The 23033-nt window shown below is 32.5% G+C and overlaps 2 protein-coding genes across 2 annotated transcripts; one reads left to right on the top strand and one right to left on the bottom strand.

The window, feature by feature from the left end:
• Positions 1 to 5008: 5008 nt before the first annotated feature.
• LOC120068473 (dof zinc finger protein DOF4.6-like) lies at positions 5009 to 7093 on the top strand. The gene is made up of 2 exons (XM_039020258.1): positions 5009 to 5267; positions 5818 to 7093. The coding sequence occupies exons 1-2, from the start codon at positions 5244 to 5246 to the stop codon at positions 6691 to 6693; spliced, it is 900 nt and encodes a 299-aa protein (XP_038876186.1). The 5' UTR covers positions 5009 to 5243; the 3' UTR covers positions 6694 to 7093.
• Positions 7094 to 11318: 4225 nt separating this feature from the next.
• On the bottom strand, positions 11319 to 14387 carry LOC120068267 (BTB/POZ domain-containing protein At3g05675). The gene is made up of 2 exons (XM_039019984.1): positions 14195 to 14387; positions 11319 to 12809 (listed from the first exon to the last, which is right to left on the bottom strand). Exon 2 carries the CDS (start codon positions 12348 to 12350, stop codon positions 11472 to 11474), a length of 879 nt encoding a protein of 292 aa, XP_038875912.1. The 5' UTR covers positions 12351 to 12809; positions 14195 to 14387; the 3' UTR covers positions 11319 to 11471.
• Between the last annotated feature and the right edge of the window lie 8646 nt (positions 14388 to 23033).

Below are 23033 nucleotides of genomic sequence, written 5' to 3'. Positions count from 1 at the left end.
ATCCTCTCCCAACGGATTTCTCCCGACTAAACTCCTGATGACCGTTTATTCATCGGGAGAGGCTCTCTCGATAAATTTTCCACACTTTACCGATGAAATGTGACGTCTGGAGAAGTCACATTTCTTGTAGTGTATTATGCAAAACTCAAGACTTTATGGAATGAATTGACTTCTTACAGACCTTCTTGTTCCTATGGACATTGCACATGTGGTAGAGTGAATGATTTGAATACTTACTTTCAAACTGAACATGTGATGACTTTTCTTATGGGACTTAATGAATATTTCAGTCAAATTCGTACACAGTTACTCCTTCTAAAGTATGAACCTTCGATCAATAAGGCATTTTTTCAGTCATCCAAGAAGTTGAACAACGAACCATTCCTTCTTATCATACTATTGTTTCTGACCAATTGACACAAAATGTTGCCCTTCTAGTCAAGAATTCTTCTTCGAATGCTAATTCTAATCGATCTTCTTCGTTGAACAATAATAAGAAGAAAGAACGTCTGATTTGCACTCACTGCAATATCTCCGGCCGTACAGTTGATCATTGTTATAAAGTTCATGGATACCCACCTAGTTATCGGTCTAATTAGAAAAGTTCTTCTTCCAAGTTTGAATCCTCTGCTTCTGCCTCTATTTCTGGTTCTTCTGATAGAAGGTCCCTTGGAAGTTTATCAATAGAACAGTGTCAGGGACTTTTTCTTATGCTTTAGTCATACCTTACGAAAGCTAAACCGGAAGTTGAGACTTCTTATTCTAAGACTCACATAGCGGGTATGTGTTCTTCCTCTATACTTCCATTAGATAGATATGTTTGGGTATTGGACTCCGGTGCTTCCACACCTATTTGTTACTGCAAAGAATTATTTACATCTCTATGATCTGAATTTGGTACAACCGTATCTCTACCAAATTATATTAATGTGACTGTTGAATTTTTGGCACTGTGAAATTGACTCCAGATTTAGTAGGTCATAATGTATTGTTTGTCCTTGCTTTCCAGTTCAATCTTTTTTCTATCAGTGCTTTGACTACATCCATGCCTTAGTATGCTTTTATGGTGATTATTGTCTCATTCAGGACAAGTTTTCCTTGAAGATGATTGGCAAAGCTAATCTCTGGCATGGATTGTACTTGCTCCAACCTTTGGCAAATAATGTTGTTGTTGTCCTGTGTTTTGTTGCATCCCTTCACAATACTAAATAAGTTTCTACTGTTGTTAGTCTTTGGTATGATAGACTTGGTCATCCCGGTTTTAAGCATTTGTCCTTTTTGAAAGATTTTTTACACATTTCATTACACAGAGATGAGCATTTTGTACTGTCTGTCCATTGGCAAAATAAAGAAGTTGTCTTTTAGTCGAATAACCGTGTTGCAAATAAAGCTTTTGACTTGATACATGCTGATGTCTGGAGTCCTTATTAGTTTAATACGCATGTTGGTCATCATTTTTTCTTACTATTATTGATGATTATTCGAGATATACATGGTCATTTCTGACATAAGTCTAATGCATTACGAATTGTCTCTCAATTTTTTACCTTTGTGGAAAATCAGTACAATGCTCATATTGAAGGAACGGTGAAGTTCTGCGGTGGAAAGGGATTGTCCCCAATTATTTTTATTTACAGAATCACAAATTTTCAAAACAAAATAATTTATGCATTATACAATTTTATAGCATGTTGAAAAGCAAAGAATTAGGGAAGAAATAACACTTACTCTTGAAGCCAATAATCTTCACGTAATTCCTTCTCTGGACACAAATTCTCCGTCTATAACCCGATCTCCAAAATTAAAATTCCAAATGGCCACTACCACAAATGAACCTCCTGTATTCTCCTTAGGGAATGAGAATTCAGGAGTTGTGGGCTCTAAATTTTGGGAAGAGGGAGAGACATTTGAGAGGAAGAAGAAATTCTTCTCTGGGTTCTTGGGAATTACCAGAAGAATCTCTCACAGAGACACACTTTGTGAAAAAGACAAAAGAGTAAAAAAAAAGTCAATTGCTCCCTCAATTAATTTAATTCAAAAATTAAATTTAAATTTAATATATACAAATATATAAATATATACATATAATAACTAACTTATTATATGTATATATAACTATACGTTATATCAAATATAACATATAACCTATAATTTTTATATTGTATCAGATGCAATATAACCTATGGTTTTAATTTCTCTCAACAATGTATGATATTTAATATAAATCACATTTATATTAAATTAAAGTATATGAATCTCATCCATATAGTTAATATTTGAATTATATTCAAATATTTATTTTCTCTCAAATAAATTTTATATTATAACGTTTCAAATACATTATATTAATTATATCACATATAATTAATTTAATTAATTATATCATACATAATTAATTCCCTCAATTAATTTGAACAATTCTAATTAATCCAAAACTAATTATCAATAATCCTTGTTCAGCTGTAGAAGGAACCTTATGGACTTGTAGATTGAAGCTCTAATATACTTGGATATTTAATTGAACTCTTTAATTAAATTGCTCAACATCCATTAACTGCTGATCACTCTACTAAATACCAACAACTGCACTGCTAATCACTCTACTAAATACCAACAACTGCACTCTTCGCACTACATATATATTTCTATGTCCATTGGATATAACTAGTCAACAACACTATGAACCTTCACAAATTGCTCGTAAATATACATGGACCAAAATTACTGTTTTGCCCTTGTAGTTACATCTAACTCCCTAAGTACCACTTATCCCTCTATTGAACAATAAGTCATAGTCCAACTATGATCAAATCTCTCTCTGACCAAGAGAAAGTGTGGTTGTATTCCCAACTCCTGATATCATTGCAGTGCATAAATTACTATATCTTACTGTCAGTCGTCCTGATATCATGTTTGTAGTGCATAAACTTAGCCAATATGTGGCTAAACCTCGCTAATCTCACTTTTCTACTGTACACACCTTGATGCAATATTAGAAAAGTTCTCTTGGTCAAGGTATATTGATTAAACCTTCACCCTCTTTTCAAATACAAGCTTTTATTGATATAAATTGGGCTTCATGTCTCGACTCCTGAAAATCTACTACGAATTTTTGTACTTTTTTTTGGAGAGTCTCTTGTGTCGTGGAAATCCAAGAAGCAAACAATAGTGTCATGGTCCTCTGCTGAAGCGGAATATCAGGCCTTAGTTGCAACTACTAGTGAAATCACTTAGTTAACTGAACTCTTGAAGGATTTGCAGGTTCCTATTGTATCTCCTTCATTATTATTTTGTGGTAGTACAACCGCCATTCATATCGCTTCCAATCCAACATTTCATGAGCACGTTGAGCACATAAAGTTGGACTGTCATTTTGTTTAGGATTAGATTGTTAACAGTGCTATAAAATTGTTTTCTGCTTGCACTCAACATCAGCTAGCTAATATTTTCACAAAAGTACTTCCCTTATCATCTTTTACTCGTTTATTGTCCAAGATGGATATTCTTAACATTGTAATGCTAATGTCATCTTGAGGGGAAGTAATAAGATGTATTTCTCATGTGTTTTGTTTGTATTTGTTAAACAGTTTGTTACAAGTGGTTTAAGTCCACATGTATTCTTGGTATTACTATCTATTTGCCCAACTTTGATCAATGAAGATTGAGCACGTTATTTACCTTTGAGTGTCTTAATATTTTTTATTGGATAACTAGTTAAGTCGCACAAAGATGGATATAGTCTAGCTAACGCCTAAATTTTCTTAAAAATATATTATAGTATAAGTAAAAAATTTATCCGTCTCGAATGTTGTGTAATTTGCAGAGGTTGTTATATAACAAAACAAAATGAAAAGAAGAAGCACTTTCAAGAAAGTTAACAAACTATGTTGACAAGAAAATACGACCAAATCGATTGAGAGAGCCCAAAAATTAAATACAAATAATAATAGAGTGTGATAGAAAGAGAGGAAGATTAAAAAAACAACAAAGAAATAGAACTTCTTACTAAGCAAGCACTACCACTAAATTAATCTTTCATTTATTAAATTGCAATGAGGAAGGAAGAGAGAAATTAAAGCATATGGAGATTTTTTTTTCCTATTACAAAATTGTTAATTTAATCGCTTGGTCAATAGAAAAGTATTGTTAAAAGAGTTGTTTAGTTAGTGAGAAAGTATTATCAGAAACATCCATTCTCTAACAAAAATATTATCAAAGAAACGAAACAAAGTTGTCCAGTGAATAAATAAATATTATTCGAGAGAGAAGATATTATCCAATAATGAATTATTTATTAAAACGATTTAAAATTTGACAGTGTGACAGTTTATTAATGTTAGAACGATTACTAACTAAGTACTATCTTTAGGTTAATCTTTTTGAATAAATTGGTATGAGAAGGGAAGAGAGATAACTAAAACATATAGAGATTTTTCTTTTTCTTTAAAAAATCATTCTTTAATCACCCAATCAATAGAAGTCTTATTCGAGAGAGAGGGAGCTAGAGAGAGTTGCTCAATCCATATATAAAAAGTACTCTTAGAGAGATTCACTCTATAACAAAAATAAGATCGATAGTGAAAATTGTTCAGCTAGTAAAAAAGTATTGTTTGAGACATATTAGAGATCCAATCGAAAGTATCGTCCAAGAAACATAATATTGTCCATGAAAATTTAATCGGATGTCAGTAATTATTTATTGTTAATTGTAGTAAAAAGTCATAAAACATAGCATTCGAAAAAAGTTCAATTATGAATAGAAAAAAAAATGGTATAAGGTAGAGAAAAAAGAGAGAATCTAAGTTGCAATGGTTATGGCCACTAACCCACACCCACTCACACCAAAGTTTCATAATTATATATATATATATGTAGACAAATATTCCCACTAACTCATAGCAATACAATTATTGTAAACTCGGGAAATATAGAATATAATAATTAAACATATATAATAAATAAAAGGAATAATAAATGATAAATAAATAAATGAACTTTCTCTCTCTTGTGTTTGAAAGTGAGCAAATAAAGGAAGGGTTTTTGAACAATTGATAAGGGAGAAGTTCTCACATGAACCATCTGGAAAAAAAATAAAATAAAACATTCTTTTTTAGATCATCTCTCACCACTTTCAAGGTTTCAACTTTACTCTCTTTTTTTTTTTCCTCTCTAACAAAAACATAAAACAAATAACAAAACCCTTCAAAATTTTCCCACTTTAATTAATTTTTTCTTCACTTCCCATGGATACTGCTCAATGGCCACAGGTAATTTTACTTTCTTCTTCTTCTTCTTCTTTATGATCTTTTTTCTTTGTGGGGTTTTGGGTTTTTTTTTTCGCCATGGCTATCACAAACAAAACAAACAAACACAATTTTTTTCTTTTCTTTTTAATTTCTATGATTTTTTTTTTTTTTTTTTTTTGTTTCTCTTTGTTTGATCTCCACTTCTCCCAAAATATTCAGTGACAAAACTGATACTTTCTTCAGCACATTTGGCATTTTTGTCCTTTCTCTTTATTTTGTGTCAAAAAGAAAAAGGGGTTTTAGTTCTTTTTGAAAAATTAAAAAAAAAATGTATCTTTTTCTCTTTGGATCAGATAACCTTGAAACCTGTTTTAAAGCAGCTTTAGTTGAATTTGTTGTTTTGTTATGTCTATCTTTCTTTTTACTTCGAATATATATAATTAATTTTTCTTTTTCTTTTATCACTTTAGGATTCATTCATTCATTCTTGGGGTTTAATTTCTAGATATATCTTTTGATCTCTTCTTGTTGTTTGTGTGTAAATTATATTGGATTTTTCTTTTTTTTTTAGGAGATTGTGGTGAAACCAATTGAAGAAATTGTGACAAACACATGCCCAAAACCAAGTGTTTCAATTTTAGAGAGGAAAATTAGACCTCAAAAGGAACAAGCTTTGAATTGTCCAAGGTGTAATTCAACCAATACCAAGTTTTGTTATTACAATAATTATAGCCTTACACAACCAAGATACTTTTGCAAAACTTGTAGAAGGTATTGGACTGAAGGTGGATCCTTAAGAAATATTCCTGTTGGTGGAGGCTCAAGGAAGAACAAGAGACCTTCTTCTTCTTCATCTACATCTACATCTCCCACACCTTCTTCATCTCATCAACCTATTCCCAAGAAAATTCTTGATCTCCCTCAAAACCCTAAACCCACCCAAGATCTCAACTTGTTCTTCCCACCCTCAAACCATCAAGATCATCATCATTTCACCACCAATAACCTCTCCGAAATCGTTGTCGTCGGTGGTAAACCTACAATTGCCAGTTCCTCATCGGCCTCTGCTGTGTCGTCGTCGCCACCGGCCCCATCGCATCAGCCTTCGGCAATGGAGCTTCTCACCGGAATGACGAGTAGCAACAACAACAACTCTAGGGGTTTGAATTGTTTCGTTTCAATGCCGCCTGTTGTCGTCCCCGATCCTGGCTCCGTTTACACGGTAGGGTTTCCTGATCTCCATGATCAGTTCAAGCCAAGCCTTGGATTCTCTCTCGATGGCTACGGCATCGTCCAGACGGAGGCGAGCAATGGCGGGGGGAGGCTCATGCAGCTGCCATTTGAGGATTTGAAGCAAGGGTCTAATGGAGTTGAACAAGGCAAAGAGCAAGGAGATCATAATTCAAATGGGTATTGGAGTGGAATGTTGGATGGAGGATCATGGTAAATTCTAGGGCTGAATCATATCATTATTCACATTTTGGATCTTTCAACCTCTTTTATTCTTGTCTCCAAAGTGGTTTTCTTCCTCAATTTCAGTCATTAAACTGATTTTTTTTCAACCCATCTTTTATCTCTATTTTTGGTTAAGATTCATTGACGAAATGATGAACTTGAAAAACATATAATCAGTTCAATGACTGAATTATTGATGAAAAAAACAATTTAGAAACAAGAACCAAATTCTATAGCTAGCTAGTACAACACTTAGAACCTTGTTTATTTTGAACCCTAGTTTATTAGATCAATATAACTTTTCAAATTTGACTAATTTTCTCCCTTTGTATTAGGTGACTTTGCTTTGAAATCCTTTTTACATTACTAATGGACATAGTTTATTAGATCAATGTCTCTTTTTCTCTCAAATTTGGTTACTAAATAGAGAGTAAATTTGTGACATTAATTATATTATTGAGAGTATTAGTTTCTCTTCATCTATATATCTAAGAAGATGTGGTGAGTAATAATTGTTTCTTCTTGGGGGAAAACCCTTCTTTTTGAATTTTTATTCAATTTGGGTCAGCTGATAATAAGAAAAAGCTCTGAAATCTTTCCACATGTTGAGTTCTCCATTCCTTTCTTTTCTTTCTTTTTGTCTAGTGAAGGTTTCCAAATGCATTTTGACAAACCAGAGACTTTTCTTTTTTAGCTTTCTTAAAGGAACACATAAAAAACAACATATATGTGGGAACTCTCGTGTGTGTGTGTTAAGAAAAAAAAAAATTACTATGTGGAGACTTTTAGTAATATGAAGTTATTTAAACCAAAAAGAGGATGTGAAAATTAATTTTTTTAAAGAAAAAAAAGCCCAAAATTTTAGGTGAATTTTAAGCTATATATGTGGGTGTAAGTGATTAATTAACTATAACACTACAAAGATGAGAAAAATTTAGTGCTCCCTTGAATGCATCTATCTTCGTACATCTTAAATATAGTCCAATAAAATGTTGCCACGTGGTTTTTTTAAAACTTTTTTTATAAAAGATTTATTTTCTTTTTTGTTTGGTAGAAATGTGGGGAACACAAGAGTTAGATACAACCTAGACTGCACTTGATCATTGCTTTACAAAGATCTAAGTTTTTTATCTATAGCGGTGCAAAGTGTAATGTAATGATATTTACAACAATAATTATTATTGTATAATACTCATAAATTGAAATAGGAGAGGAGCACAACTTATATGCCATAATATTATGTTTATTTAATATCAATTATATAACTAGACAAAATTATTAAATTTGATGAAGAAAATGTTCTCAAAATAATAGTATAGTACTTAAAATTAAGGGACAATAATGCACCATGCCCATATTGTGTGTCATGTCCATCTCAATGTCTCTCTTCTCTATTGTCTTTCATCCCAAAGATTTGGGGAATCTCTTTCAAAATCTTTGCCTCTTTTTCATTAATTTAGGAAAGGTAGAAATAATGGTATCTCCTCTTTTTAAAAAGAAGAGGGGGAATCTCTGGTTGAAATCTTTTTTAGTGGAAAGCTCAAGCTCATCTTTTGAGTAGGAAAAGAAAGTGAAGTTTTTAAAATTATTATTCCAAACCCATAAAAAAAATAATTTTTGAATAATTTTTTTTAAAAAAAGACTTATTACCACATGGCAGCTTTCAATTGAGTGTAGTAGGGGGCTGCACGAGCTACACCCAGGTTTTTTTTTCTTGTTTGTTTTAGTACAACATGTGTGTGGGTGATTTGTACTACAAACATTTTGATCGACATATATATGTCAGTTGAGTTATGTTTGTTTGGATTTTAATTTAGAATTATTATCTAGGATTACGTTACATACCTCACTTTCTTTAGTGGAAAAATAGATTTATCTCTTTTTCTTACCTTCTTTTTAATGAAAAACATAAATAGAATCTTCATTTTTACTTGGAGAGATAAAGTGAGTTGTCTCCATTTTGTAATGAAAAAGATCTCTCTCACATCAAGTTAGTTGTTATGCTCTAAGTTAGAATAAGACAATCAATTTTTCAATTTTAATAAAGGATGTTATGTTTGGGGTAAAGAATCGAGTTGTTTAATTTGAAAAGTCATTAAGTTTAGGAAGTTGTTTAGTCGTGAAGACTACAGAGTAAGAAGTTTCTTAGTCGTTAAGTCCACAGTAGATTTAAAAACTCTTTGGACTAATCATGTCCTAAATATGGAGCTAAAGTTTCATATCATCAATATATATCTAAATTTATGTAGACTTCACATAAAATCTTATAGTATCTTGCCAACATAGAATTATAGAATACTCTTTATGTGAGAGCATATAATAAAAGAGATTGCTTGTATTATCAATGGACAAAAAGAAATCCCTTTCTCTATTTTAGGCTATTGATATTGATCACAATTTGCAATGTTTGAATTTAAAATGTTGGTGAATTTGATTTGAAAGATACAAAAACAATTAATGTAAGAGTACACAAAAGCCCATAAATTAAATATTAAAGAACAAAAATTAAAGTTTGATACATATTTTACATTTATACCTTATTCTAAAAAAAGATTGCTTTTTTATTATATGTTAATATATGTGTACTTATGTATATATTATTGTACGAAAACATCAATATGTGCGGATTTTTCCTTTGTTAAACAAAGCATTTCTGCCATAATCATAATGCAATATTAAAGTTTCACTTCTTTTAGTTTTTTTTTTTTTAGTTCCCTTTTCCCCCTTTCTTTATTAGAAAAAAAAAAAAGAAAAAAGAAAAGAAAACCTAAATTTAATTGTCTTATAACATTTATTTTGCATCACGAATGAAAGTTAAAATATTATACATCAATAAGAGACACATTATTATGTTTCTATTATATATATATATACGCGATAAATTTTGGTCTATGTATTTCAAAATGTTATAGTTTTAGTTATTAAATTTTGAGTTTGATTTCAATTTAATCTCTATGTTTAGAATATTATAATTTTACCTTTGAGATTTGAATTTTCTTTTTCTAATATGGTCCCTAAATTTCAACATTTACACTTTTTACCTAGTTCTTTTTCTTTTCACTAAATATCTACCTTCACTCTTTGACGTTAATGTCTATTAACTAATTTGAAATAGTTATGAGGTGAAATTTTGAAATTTATTTTAATAGATGAAAAAAATAGTGAATTCTCTTTTTAAAGAAAAAAATAATGAAACTTAATTAATCATAAGATGTGTTTTCAAATTTAAAAAATTGGGTAAACCATTTACAAATATAGCAAAATATCACTATCTATTAGAGATAGACCGCGATAAAAATCTATCAGTATCAGATGTCTATGATCTATTGCTGTATAAACAATGATATTTTACTATATTTGAAAATATTTTCAACAATTTTACTATTTAAAATAATTATTCTAATTATAATTTTTTTAAAATTATTTTTAGGTAATTAATAGAAATTAAAACTAAAAACTAAAAGTAAATATTTAATGAAAAATCTATGTTAAAAGTTTATACAATTAGTTGTGGTAGTGGAGATCCATTTAACTTTTAGATAGTAATTAACACCTTATCCACTGATCTCATATTATCAAATATCCAGATTATTAATTTTAATTTTAAAAGTTCTATTATTTAGTTTAAAAAATTGAAATTTAATATGATATCATTACATGGATTAACAATTTTAATGTTTAAAGGCAATTATGATTTAAGTAAATTATAACAATAACGTACTTCACAAAGGACAAAACTATAACTTTCAAAAACTTAGCCATGCAATTGAAAAATACTCAAAGATCAAGAACAAAATGATACATTTAACATAGAACATAAAATATAGAGAAATGAAACCTCTATAATGTTTTTATATAACTACCTTTGTATAAGAGGTGACATCAACAGTAATATATTAAATGTAGGATGTACAATTTTCTTAAGGTCAAACCATAAGTTTCATCCTTGTATTTTGAATATTATAATCTCACAGGCCTTAATAAAGTATGTTTCTATTTAGTCATTTTCATTCATGCCCATCATAAAATACACGTGAGAGCTAACACGAACATAGCTATAATATATTCCTTTCTTTAAAATAAGAAATTCAGATCCCATAGCACCTACACGATCATGTAGCATTTGTGTTCAATGATTTGCTTATAAAGCCCTTTTAGACCCATGACTCTGCCACCTACGTTAACAGTTGTGACACCCCTGCGGGGGACTCACAAACAATTAAAATCGTGAGAAGATAAAACAATGTGTATAATTACAAACAAATTTTGATCCCTGCATCAAATATTAATGTTTCAAGATTTGGATGCCTGTTTCAACCCATAAATGGATTGATTCAGCTTAAACTTTTCCATCCCCCGACCGGCACGCGGCGACCCGCTCTTGCCACTATTTGTATAAAAAAGAATGATAATAATATTGATGACGCATGTTCATTAATCTATTCAACTATTTACCAAAACTGTCAACCTTAATATAACTCATTAAGATAATCGACCTTGACTAACATTAGAGGTTTGAATCTCCTACCTCACCTGTCGTTGAACTCAAAAAGAAAAAGTGGAAGAAAAAAAAATGACCAAAACTTATCTGATAAACATGTTTCCACAACAGTAAAGTTACTAAGAAGAACAAAAGTTAATAGTTTTCACTTTTTATAAAGAGAATTTTATTAATGGAACATCAGAAGATTGAACATATGTATCTAATTTCTATGTCCTAAATGAGTAACAAGCATTTGAATCCACCAGAGATATTTTTACAAATAGAATTTAAAAGCTGATTGCAGCATCATCACCATTGTCAGAGCAAGCTCCATCAATACCTTCAACCAATCTCCGCTTTGCAGATTTGGTCCTATAACACCATAATTCAAAAGCATCTGTTAAATCAGGATATTGTATTTCCTCAGCTTTCATCCAGTCTGCCAAGATACCTGCTTGATCATTCGAAGGCAATGCCAAAACCATAGAAACAATTGCCCCTTCGATGTTCATGCACAGCTCCTCGTCCATCTTGTAACAAAAATCTCTCTCTGTGATGCACTTCGAATCCAGCAGAGGCTTCATCTTCCTGATATATGGAAGCCAGAATGTAAGCAGTGACAACCGGTACGGTGCAGGAAGAATCACAGTGCCATAGCCAACAGCTTCCAAGGCTTTGTTGGTCATCTCAATCAGCTTAACTTTCAAACCCCACATTAAGGAATTCAACTTTTCGTCCTCGATTACCTTCAGAACATTCCCAGATATCTCAATCCAGTTGGAAACGAAGTCTTTCATTAAGTTCATCTTTGGAAGTAAAGTACATATCCATTCAAGATCAGATAATGTCCTTAATATTTTGTCTTCGTTGGCTTGAGATGCAATGTCAGAATCCAAAAGTAGGGAAGATAGCTCCCTCTCAAATGATGCACATGTTCTGAAAAGGCCCGTTTTTAACACGGATTTTACTTCTTCATCCCTTCTTACCAACGACGTGTCGGCATCTGCCCTTAACATGTAGTCAACTTGTTCCTGAGCAGATCTTTGAAGCTCATCTCCAAATGGGGCACATGGGCTGTTAATTGACAAAGCAAAGCGGAGTGCTGAAACAAAAACATCTTTTGTGGGGCTTAAATCTGCAAATTTGGCACTGGGCAGTATGGACATTGCTTCAGATGTAAACAACCCTTTTGCTGAATCTGCCTTCAAGATCTACTAGCTCTCTCCATGTACTTCAAAGGTAGTTTCAAATAAGGATGGGGCTAAAGTACATGAATAGAAAATCAAGCAGAGCCCTGTGTCCAAAATTCATTTTGCAGAGACATGAAATCTCAGTTGAACATTTTCAAAACAGCAATCCAAGCAGGGGTCAACCGAGGATAATTCTGAGCAAGCTCACCGATTAGCAATTTGCTTCAATCTTATAGATTAAAGAAGATTGGGAAGCTATTTCCTCTTCACTCATTTGTTGCACCAACTATAGCCATGTTAAGTTTACTGTAGCTGGATGTTTCAGCTCTGCCCTCTTTAAGGGGCAGGGCAATATCCATGTTGTGCGCAGTTGAAATTATGAAACTTTAAAATACCTTTCAGATACGAGCAAGTGGCTTATATCAACCAGGAAGACTGAAAAAGTGTAGAAAGTAGGATTTTATGTCAGTTTCCTTGTCCATGCAAACCAACAAACGAAAGTGTTTGAGTTATGAACAATGAGCATAACCATCAAGATTTAAGTTGAACAACCATGTTACATTTGGTAAAGGATACTTCACAAATCAACCGCTTCTGATAAATATCAATTAGACAAATAGCACCAAAATCACATAAAACGACTATCAACCTTCATTTATAATAAAATAAAAATAAAGCAGGATCAAGACGAACTAAATTTAGAGTTGTTATCAGAAATAAATAGTCATTCATTTCAAAGAGGAAAATGGTTTGCAAAAACTTATTTTAAAGATTGAGGAACTTATTGCATATAGGGAGTGTATTAGCAATTCACACTGGAAACTTAATTGGTTGCATTATAAACGTTTCTTAAAGGTCAAGTTCGAATTTCCACCACCTTGTTTGAACTAAAAACTTAGTAATATTAGAATTTTATAAGATTGAAGACAACTTCTAAGCATCAAAAACTTCAGAAAATTGTTATACACATGTTTGTATGCATGTGTATGGGTATATTCATAGATTGCACGGTTCAACTGAAGGTAAATAATAGAATGAAATCAGTTTTAGCTGCTTTATAAATCCAACCAACCCAACCTTATAAAATTGAGTTGGATTGGGATGAGCCTCCTATTTTGATGAATGTAAGATATTCTAAAAGCAATCTTGTTTACCTATACAAACCAGCTGTATAGTTTACAGCCATTGGAAAATAAAAACCAACCCCAGTAGCAGTAACAAAATGTACTAATTTAATACCATGAGTTTCACTTCAATGAACCAATATATACAAACAGTGTAGATGGCAACAATTTCCAAGAAAAAGCAAAGGTATGGTAATTGCAGTAACAAAAGGTACAAACTCAATACCATGAATTTCACTTCATTGAAGCAATGTATCCAACAGTATACTTTGCAACAATTTCCAACCAAAAGCTAACTGCTAAGGTGAATTTGTAGAGCAGTTTAATGGTCATCAATAAGTAGCAACAATACCACAGACAAACCAGCAAGATTTACCCATAAAGAAATAGAAATTATACACAATAAAATAAACTACTTAAAGCTCCCAATCCGCAGACAAATTGAACAAATACGGTAGAACAATTACAAAAACGTCTAATCGAAGTGCAAAGTTACTGAAATTATGCCAAGAAAAACCATACAAAATTTTGGGCATTTAAATTTTCACATGAATAACAGGAATTGAACCTCGCGGCTTGGAAGATTAGAACAAAATCGGAGTAAATCAACAAAATCATTCAAGGAACTAAAAAGAAGAACGAGTAGAAACAGATGCGCTAAAGAGTGTATAAAGATCGATATAAAAAGCTAAGTACCGTTAAAATTTCCTTCAAACTTTAGATGAAGGAAGAGAAGAAATCAAATGAAGAATTTGCAGTTTCGGTTTATGGATTGTTGTAAACTATCATTCAGCAAAGAACAGAATAAGAACAGAATAAGAACCGACTGTGAATTCATTGGAGAGACGGAGATTGCTATTTATCATCTCACTTTATTTATATAATCTCATTTTGGGCCAATTACAAAAACCACCTTTAGGATGGTCTCAAATTTATAGAGTATTAAAATTACAACGCAAATTTAGGTAGTCATTGTACAAGTGAGGATTCAATTTAGGGTTTAATTTCCACAATTATTATAAGTGTAAGGGTTCAATTTTAATAATTGTATATAATTAAAAATTTAATGGTGTAATTGCCACTACCTTCATATTTTAGGGGTGGTTTTTTGTAATTTGCACTTTATTTTTTCTTTTTAATATTTTTCTTTAGTTAAAAAAATAGAGAATGTAACCATCAGCAACTTTTGAAATAGTAATTCATGTCATCCAACTCTGTTTGAATTTACTAACTATATTTTCGGTAATTGATATACATTTCCTCTTTTAAGATTGGAGGTTTGATTCTCCAACCCACTAGTTATTGTACTGAAACAAATTGACTACATAAGTTCAAATTTTGAATAGTAACTCATACTCAAACTTTCAACTCTTATGTCTAATAGATTACTAAATTTTCAATTGCCTATTTAATGGATTCAAGATTGATTAAATTTTAAGTTTTGCTTCTGAACCTTCAAATTTGTGTCAATGGTCAAATACATATATGAAGTTGGTGTCTAATATGTCATTGACTTTCAATTTTATGTTGAAAAAAATCTATTGAATCCCTAATGTTTTGATTTTGTATCAAATTAAGTCTTTGATTTCATTTTTATTTCTAAAAATTATCAACATGTTCAATAACTTTTAAAAATCATGAATCTATCAAACACAAAATTGAAAGTTTAATGTCCTATTAAACAAAAAATTCAATACTATGTCTAATAGATTCATTAGTTTTTTTTTTTTTTTTTTTAAATATTGAATTTGTCAAGGATTTATTAGACACAAATTTGAAAGTTGAAAGAACGATTTGATAGTATAAAGTTTAATGACCTATTAGGCACAACTATGAATAAGTTTAGAGATTAAACTTATTTAGGGTTAGGGTTTAATCTTTGTGAATTCACACACACGCACGTTTATTGGATATGACAAATATCTATTTAATACAAAATTAAAAGTTTTGGAGATTTATTAAAAACCTTTTGAAGTTAAAAATATCTATTAAACACAAATTTAAAAGTTCATAAGCAAATCAATTTAGACATTTTGTTAATAATTTATAACTATTCTCATTCAATTCAATTTAAAATCAATTTACAATCACTTAAATAAAATAAACTTTTTTCCTAAAATCATGCCAGGGGATATATATATATATATATATATATATATATATCTGTTTGTGAAAAAAAAATATTGTAACATTGAGAGTCTAAATTGATTCAATATATTTATTACTTTCGGGTTATGAATAGAAGAAAAAATCTCACTGTTCGCACGAGGTTTTCGAAAAAACTTGTTTCATGGAGTTGAACTTGTGTTGATGTTGATGTTAATTTGATGCAAGTGTGATTTGATCTCTAGTATTTGATCATTTGATTCTTTTTTAGTTGAATGTGTATGCTTAATTGAAGAAGTGAAGCGCGTGATATTCTTGAAGTTGAAATCTTTAAAAAATGTTTGTATCTCCAAAAAGGACTCCAGTCTTCAAGTGTGGTCAACTTCAGAAGTTAGTCTTCAAGTGTGGTATGAACTTTAGTTTTCAAGTATGGTTAGTTTGGTGTCTTCTTATTGTTGGGAGAATTTTCTTTAGGTCTTCTGAAGTCTAAATCCACAAAGTCTACGAGGAAGACCATATAAGAAATCATCAACCTCGCAGTAAACTGATATTAAATGAAATGTCCAGAGAATCTACAGATAAATCAATAAAAGTTGTTGAACAAATTGGTCCTTCAACAAGAGTTGTTGACAAAACTGGTCCATCACATCCATCTCATAAATTGAAAATGCCCCAGCGTATGAGAGGATTGCTCAATAGCCTAACCGATATATGGATTTAACAGAAACTCAATTCGTCATATCTGATGATGGCTTAGAGGATCCATTGACCTTTAAACAGGTAATGGAAGATAATTGATAAAAGTCATGGACCTTGAAATGGAGTCAATGTATTTGAACTTATAGATCAACCAAATGGGGTAAAACCTATTGGTTAATAAATGGATCTATGAGAGAAAACGAGACCAAGTTGGTAAGGTGCAGACCTACAAATAGGGGTATTCAAAAAACCTGATGATCCAAATGATCAATCTAACCCAACCCATGCGGATTGGATTGGATTATCAACTCATTTGGGTTGGATTCAAATAAATGAAACTTTTATGGGTTGAGTTGGTTTATGGGTTCACCTAATATAACCCAAACAAACCCGAACCAACCCGACTTTATTATTAACTTTAAAATATTTTTTTTTGTTATTATAACACAATTATTTATACATATATTGATTTTAATTTTATTTTATTCCAATATTTTTTTAATAATTTATTTTTCAACAACTCTTAAAATTAGTTTCTTTGTACTTGAAAGAAAATTTTCACTATATAAATTGAAATTGAGTTGTTAATCTTAATTCAATATATGAAAATAATTAAATTAGATTTTTACATATTTACATTTTGCTTCTTTTTGGAATAAAATTTTAAATAAATGACCCGATTAGCCCGAACCAAGGGTTGGGTTGGGTTGGGTACATTTTTCTAATGAGGGTTATTTGGGTTAAAGGAATTTACAACTTGAACAATTGGATTGGGTCTAAAAAGTCCTTCAACCCAACCCAACCCATGAACAAGGGAGTAACACTGATCTCTGAAATAATAAAATCAAATTTTCATTTATCCCATTTTGCCATAAAACCAATTAACTTTGCAGTAAGGGTGGTTAGAGAGAAAAAAAAATTAATTATCAAATAATTAATAATATAAATAAATATGATAACCAACTTATCATATTATATTTATAACCTATAGTTTTAATATTGTATCATATACAATATATAAATCATAGTTCTTTTTCTCTATTTTATGACATTTAATATAAATCATATTTATATTAAATTTAACAACTATGAATTTTATTCATAGAAAATATATTTGAATCATATTCAAATATTTATTCCTCAAATTAAACAATAATATATCAAATACATTATGTCAATTATATCATATATAATTGAATTTTTTAAATTATATCATATATAATTAAATTCCCTCTTATTAATTTGAGTATTTTAAATTAACCCAAAAACTGATTATCAACTTAAATCCTTTGAGCTACTAAAGAGACCTTATGGACCTGTAGCTTGAAGCTCCAACGATATGTAAATGACTGATTAAACTCTTTAATCACATTATCTACCATCCGTTAACTGTTGGGCACCCCACTAAAGACCGACAGTACGATGACTTTTCACAAATTGCTTGTAAGTAGAGTTGGGTCAAATTACCGTTTTGCCCCTATAATTATATCTAAATCCTTAAGTACCACTGATCCCTCTAATGAACAATAGATCATAGTTCCACTGTGACTAAACCCCTCTATGGCCAAGAGAGGGTGTGACACCACATTGTTCAAGACTCGGAACCAACCCTTAAAGAAGCATTTTATCCACTTACCCCTGCTTTAGGGAATGAGTGAATTTCATCTTGTGTAGCTGAGTTCCCAGCTCTCCAATAAGATGAATCCCCAAAATGGTAGGCTTGTTGAGTTAGCGATTTGGCCACTCTCACTCATGTAAATCAAAGAACTGCCCTCACAGTCAGGAATTCACAACTCGCTTAGGATTAAGGTTATATTACCTATGGTCATGTTAGTGAAATGAAAGTCTCAATTATGAACGGCGTTATATAATGAGACTAAGCATTTCATGGTCCGATTTTATACAAACTTCTTTGTATAGAATATCCCCCTCACATATCTAATACATGAATGATCTGGATCAGATCATTTGTAGCAGTTTGCAACAATTGTAACACCTACAAAGCGGGTCATACTCATAATGTCACCAGGATAAGGTAACCAGCCTTATCCATATACTACAGATCATTTAGGTTATCACTTAAATATAATCCACCCGTATGTCTCCACATACATGTTTAAGTTATAATGTTAACCATGGATATCAGTTTAGTGGTTTGTGGTTAATGCAACTAAAATATCATATATTTCATAGAAGTGTGAATAAAATATCAAATATTATAAATCTCTGAAATGTTTGTTCATACATGGTTTACAAAACACTGTAGCCATGAGGGCCTTTGTAAACAGATCAACAACGTTGTGCTCCGAAGCTATCTTCATGAAAATCACATCCCCTCGATGCAAAATCTCTCGGATGAGATGGTATTTCCGCTCAATGTGCTTGCCACGCTTATGACTCCTAGGCTCACAGAAATTTGTCACAACACTACTATTATCATAATAAAGTGTGATGGGCTTAGACATGTTTGGAACAACTTCTAGATCAGTCAGGAATTTCCTAAACCAAACAGTCTCCTTAGCAATTTCACATGCCACGACATTCTCGACCTCCATGGTGGAGTCCGCGATGCACCCCTGCTTGGTGCTTCGCCATACTACAACTCCTCCGTTAAGAGTGAACATTGATCCTTATGTGGATTTCCAAGAATCCCTATCAACCTGAAAAACAAAGTCATTATATCCTGTAAGGATCAAATCCTTAAAACTATACACAAGCATGTAGTACCTCGTTTTTCAAAGATACTTGAGGATGTTCTTGATGGCTGTCCAGTGATCATATCCTGGATTAGATTGATATCTACTAGCTATCCCCACTGCATAGCAAATGTCAGGTCTAGTACAAAACATCGCATACATTAAAATGCCTACGACAGATGCATAGGGGACCTGTCTCATTTCCTCAACCTCTTGAGATGTCTTAGGACACTATTCCTTAGACAACATAACTCCGTGCCTGAAAGGCAATAATCCCCTCTTGGAGTTCTGCATCGAATATTTAATCAACATCTTGTCAATATATGATGCCTGAGGCAATGCTAACATTTTTTTCTTTCGATTCCAAAAGATTTGAATATCAAGAACAACTGAGTCTCTCCTAAATCTTTCATTTGGAATTGGGTCGCTAGTCAGTTCTTAACTGTAGTTAGTAAGCCTACATTATTACCAAAGAGTAGGATATCATCTACATACAATACTAGAAAAATTACTAAACTGTTGATGATCTTCTTATAGACACAAGGCTCATCAACGTTCTGATTAAAGCCATAAGATTTTATCGTAGTATCAAACCTTATATTCCAAGATTGAGATGCCTATTTCAGTCCATAAATGGACCGATTCAGCTTGTAAACCTTTTACTCTTGACCTTGGATTAGGAATCCCTCAGGCTGCACCATATAAATGGTCCCTTCAAGATTGTCGTTTAGAAAAGCAGTCTTGACATCCATTTGCCATATCTCATACAACCTATAGGTTTAACCCTATCAGGTTGATCTACAAGATCCCAGACTGAATTGAAGTACATTGACTCCATTTTGAAATCCATGACTTTGATCCATTCATCTTTGTCAACATACTCCATTGCCTTCTTATAAGACAGTGGATCCTCAACCTCGCCGTCAGCTACCATAGCCAGGATTTCAGTTAAACCCAGTGAATAGGTGGGTTCGCAACCCTCCCACTACGTCGAGGTTCCCTCAACACTTGAGGTGAATTTGACCAACTAGATGAATCCACGTTATTAACTCTTGTTGAGGTAGTCGGCTCTTCAATAACTCTTGTTAAAGATTCAGTAGTTTCTTTGGAAAGCTCATTGAACACGATTTTGCTTACAGGTTTGTGCTTCTTTACATGATCCTCAAGAAAAGTAGCATTTTTCTATACAAACACTTTGTTTTCTTTAGGATCATAAAAATAACCTCCTCTCGTTCCTTTGGGGTAGCCTACAAATAGGCATAACCTCGAACGTGGTTCCAATTTCTTAGGATTAGCCTCAAGCACATGTGTTGGGCAACCCCATATACAGAAATGACATAAACTAGCTTTACGACCATTCCATAACTCCAAAGGTGCTCTGGTAACACTCTTGGAAGGAACACAGATAAGGATACAAGCTGCAGTCTCTACTGCAAAACTTCAAAATGAGTCAGGTAAGGAAGCGTAAGTCATCATAGACCGAACTATGTCCAACATGGTTCGATTTCTCCTCTCTGATACACCATTCTGCTGAGGTGTACCAAGTGATGAGAGTTAGAAAACTATTCCATGTTCTATCATATAGTTCTGGAATTATGAATCCGAAAACTCTCCATCTTGATCAAACCGAAGCGTTTTAATTGTTCTATTTAATGTGTTTTCAACTTCAGTCTTGAACTCTTGAACTTTTCAAAGGACTCAGCCTTATGTTGCATTAAATAAACATACCCATACCTCGAATAATCATTAGTAAAAGTGATGAAGTATTCATAATCTCCCTTGGCTCGTACATTCATCAAACCATAAAGGTCTGAATGCAATAGCTTTAGAGGCTCTTTGGTCCTATAAACTTTTCTAGTAAAATGCCTTTTAGTCATTTTTCCTTCAAGGCATGACTTGCACACGGGTAAAGAATTTTCTTCTAAGTCGCTTAGAAGTCCATTCTTCACCAATCTCTCAATCCTATTGAGGTTAGTGTGCCTTAAACATAGGTGCCAAAGTTGGGCATTTTCTTTAGGAGAAACTTTAAGTCGTTTATTTTGAGTTACGATAGTTTTAAACATCTCTATGTTATGGAGGGCATTTGTTGCTAATGACCTTAGCACATACAAATTATTTTCCAGTTAAGCTGAACATATTGTTGGGGTTGATGCCCTAAAGTCTCATGTCCTGTAGTTTGTAAACAGTTTATACGAACACTTATGTTGTATAATATATGATATTTACTTCACTTCTTGTTTTTGCTCATTTAGATGTTTTATTTGTTTTACCACAAACCAATAAACTAAAATCCCTGGTTGTCTTTATGTAACTTAAGCATGTATGTGGTGACATACAAGTAGATCATGTCTTAAGTGATAACCAAAATGGTCTGTAGTATATGGATATAGGAGGGAAACCTTATTCTAGTAACACTATGGATGTGGCCCGCTTTGTGGAATAGTTACAAATGTTGTGACTTGTCACAGATGGTCTGATCCTGATCATTCGTGTAGGGGACATGCGAGGGGGGGCGTCCTATACAAAGAGTTTATATAAGACCTGATCACGAAGTGTTAATGTCTTGTTATATAACACCATTCATGATAGAAACTTTACTTTACTAGGATGACCATAAGTAACATGACCTCAATCTTGAGTAAGTTAGGAACTCCTGCCATTAAGGGTGATCCTTTTATTTGCGTGGGTGCGAGTGACCAGGCCGCCGACTCAAACCTACCACTTTAGGGATTCGTCTGATTTGGGAGCTGAGAACTCAGCTACACAAGATGGAATCACTCATTTCCCGAAGAGGGCAAGTAGATAGCTAGCTCCCTTAAGGGCTGATTCCAGGGCTTGAACGATGTGACGCCACACACCTTTTCATGGCCCGAGAGGTGTTCACACATAGCTGAACTATGTTGTATTGTTCATTAGAAGGATCAGTGGTACTTAAGAAGTGAGATGTAACTACAAGAGCAAAATGGTAAATTGGCTCAATTGTACTTACGAGCATCTATGAAGGGTTATCATACTCATGATTGGTTATATTCGATATTTATGGTAAGAAGAGTTTAGTTGTCGGTCCTCAGTGGAATGCCTGACAGTTAACGGATGGGGGATCTCGTAGCTAAAGAGTTTAGTCAGTTATTCACGCGTTGGAGCTTCGAGCCATAGGTTCATAAGGTCCCCTTAGTAACTTGGATAAAAGTTGAGAATCAGTTTTTGGGTCAATTTGAAATGTTCAAATTGACAAGAGGGAGTTTGATTATATATGATATAATTGAACTAGTTAATTATATATGATATGATTGACTAGATGTATGAGATACATTATTTTGGAGAAAATTGGATATAAATATGATTTATATCATGTAGAGGAGAAAACACTATAGTTGATATATCAAACTATAGGTTATGAATATAATATGATTATATTTATTATTTTATTAATTGGACGGTTATGAGATAATTGGCCGGCTTTTCTTTGAATTCGTGCATTAGTGGGAAGTTCAATTCAATTCTAGTAACTGAAGAATAAAATGAAAATGGTTTTCATTTTACAAGAGACATGCATAATCACTCACGGTGTGTTAGCATTCTATCGTTTAATTGTTGCAGTTCCTATATGATAGCGCTAGCTTAACTAAACAATCGCACACTCATGTCCGTGCTTTCCTAAACAATCGCTTACCTTTTATTAAACGATCACTTAGCACTTGAGTTGAATTAAATGATCGTATAGACGATCGCTTAGCTTTTACTACACGATCGTGTACCCCGCACTAAACGATCAAGCACCCGACTATACGATAGTCTTTCCTTTTCTCCCACTTTCTTGATCCTTTGTATACGATATCCTTTCCTCCTCCCCTCTACCAATTCCATCAAAGTCCACCTTTTGGATTCTCACTCCGAGAATACTGAGGGCTCCGAGTGGTGGTGTCGTCCTTGTTGCCTGTTGTTCGTGTAGACGACTGAGGTGTTGCTGGGGGATTACTTGCTAGACTAACAAGAGCGAAAGAAGTTCATTCATGGAAAGAGCGGGATTCAAG

Source organism: Benincasa hispida, chromosome 12 (assembly GCF_009727055.1).
Source record: "Benincasa hispida cultivar B227 chromosome 12, ASM972705v1, whole genome shotgun sequence".
Taxonomy (NCBI): domain Eukaryota; kingdom Viridiplantae; phylum Streptophyta; class Magnoliopsida; order Cucurbitales; family Cucurbitaceae; genus Benincasa; species Benincasa hispida.
This window is presented reverse-complemented; position numbering and strand designations above follow the sequence as displayed.

What these genes read in the sequence shown, in the direction of transcription:
- LOC120068473 (XM_039020258.1), top strand. Translation starts at nt 5,244, where the DNA reads ATGGATACTGCTCAATGGCCACAG. An exon ending in ATACTGCTCAATGGCCACAG is followed by an intron (nt 5,268 to 5,817) that starts GTAATTTTACTT and finishes TTTTTTTTTTAG; the next exon opens with GAGATTGTGGTGAAACCAAT.
- LOC120068267 (XM_039019984.1), bottom strand. Translation starts at nt 12,350, where the DNA reads ATGTCCATACTGCCCAGTGCCAAATTTGCAGATTTAAGCCCCACAAAA.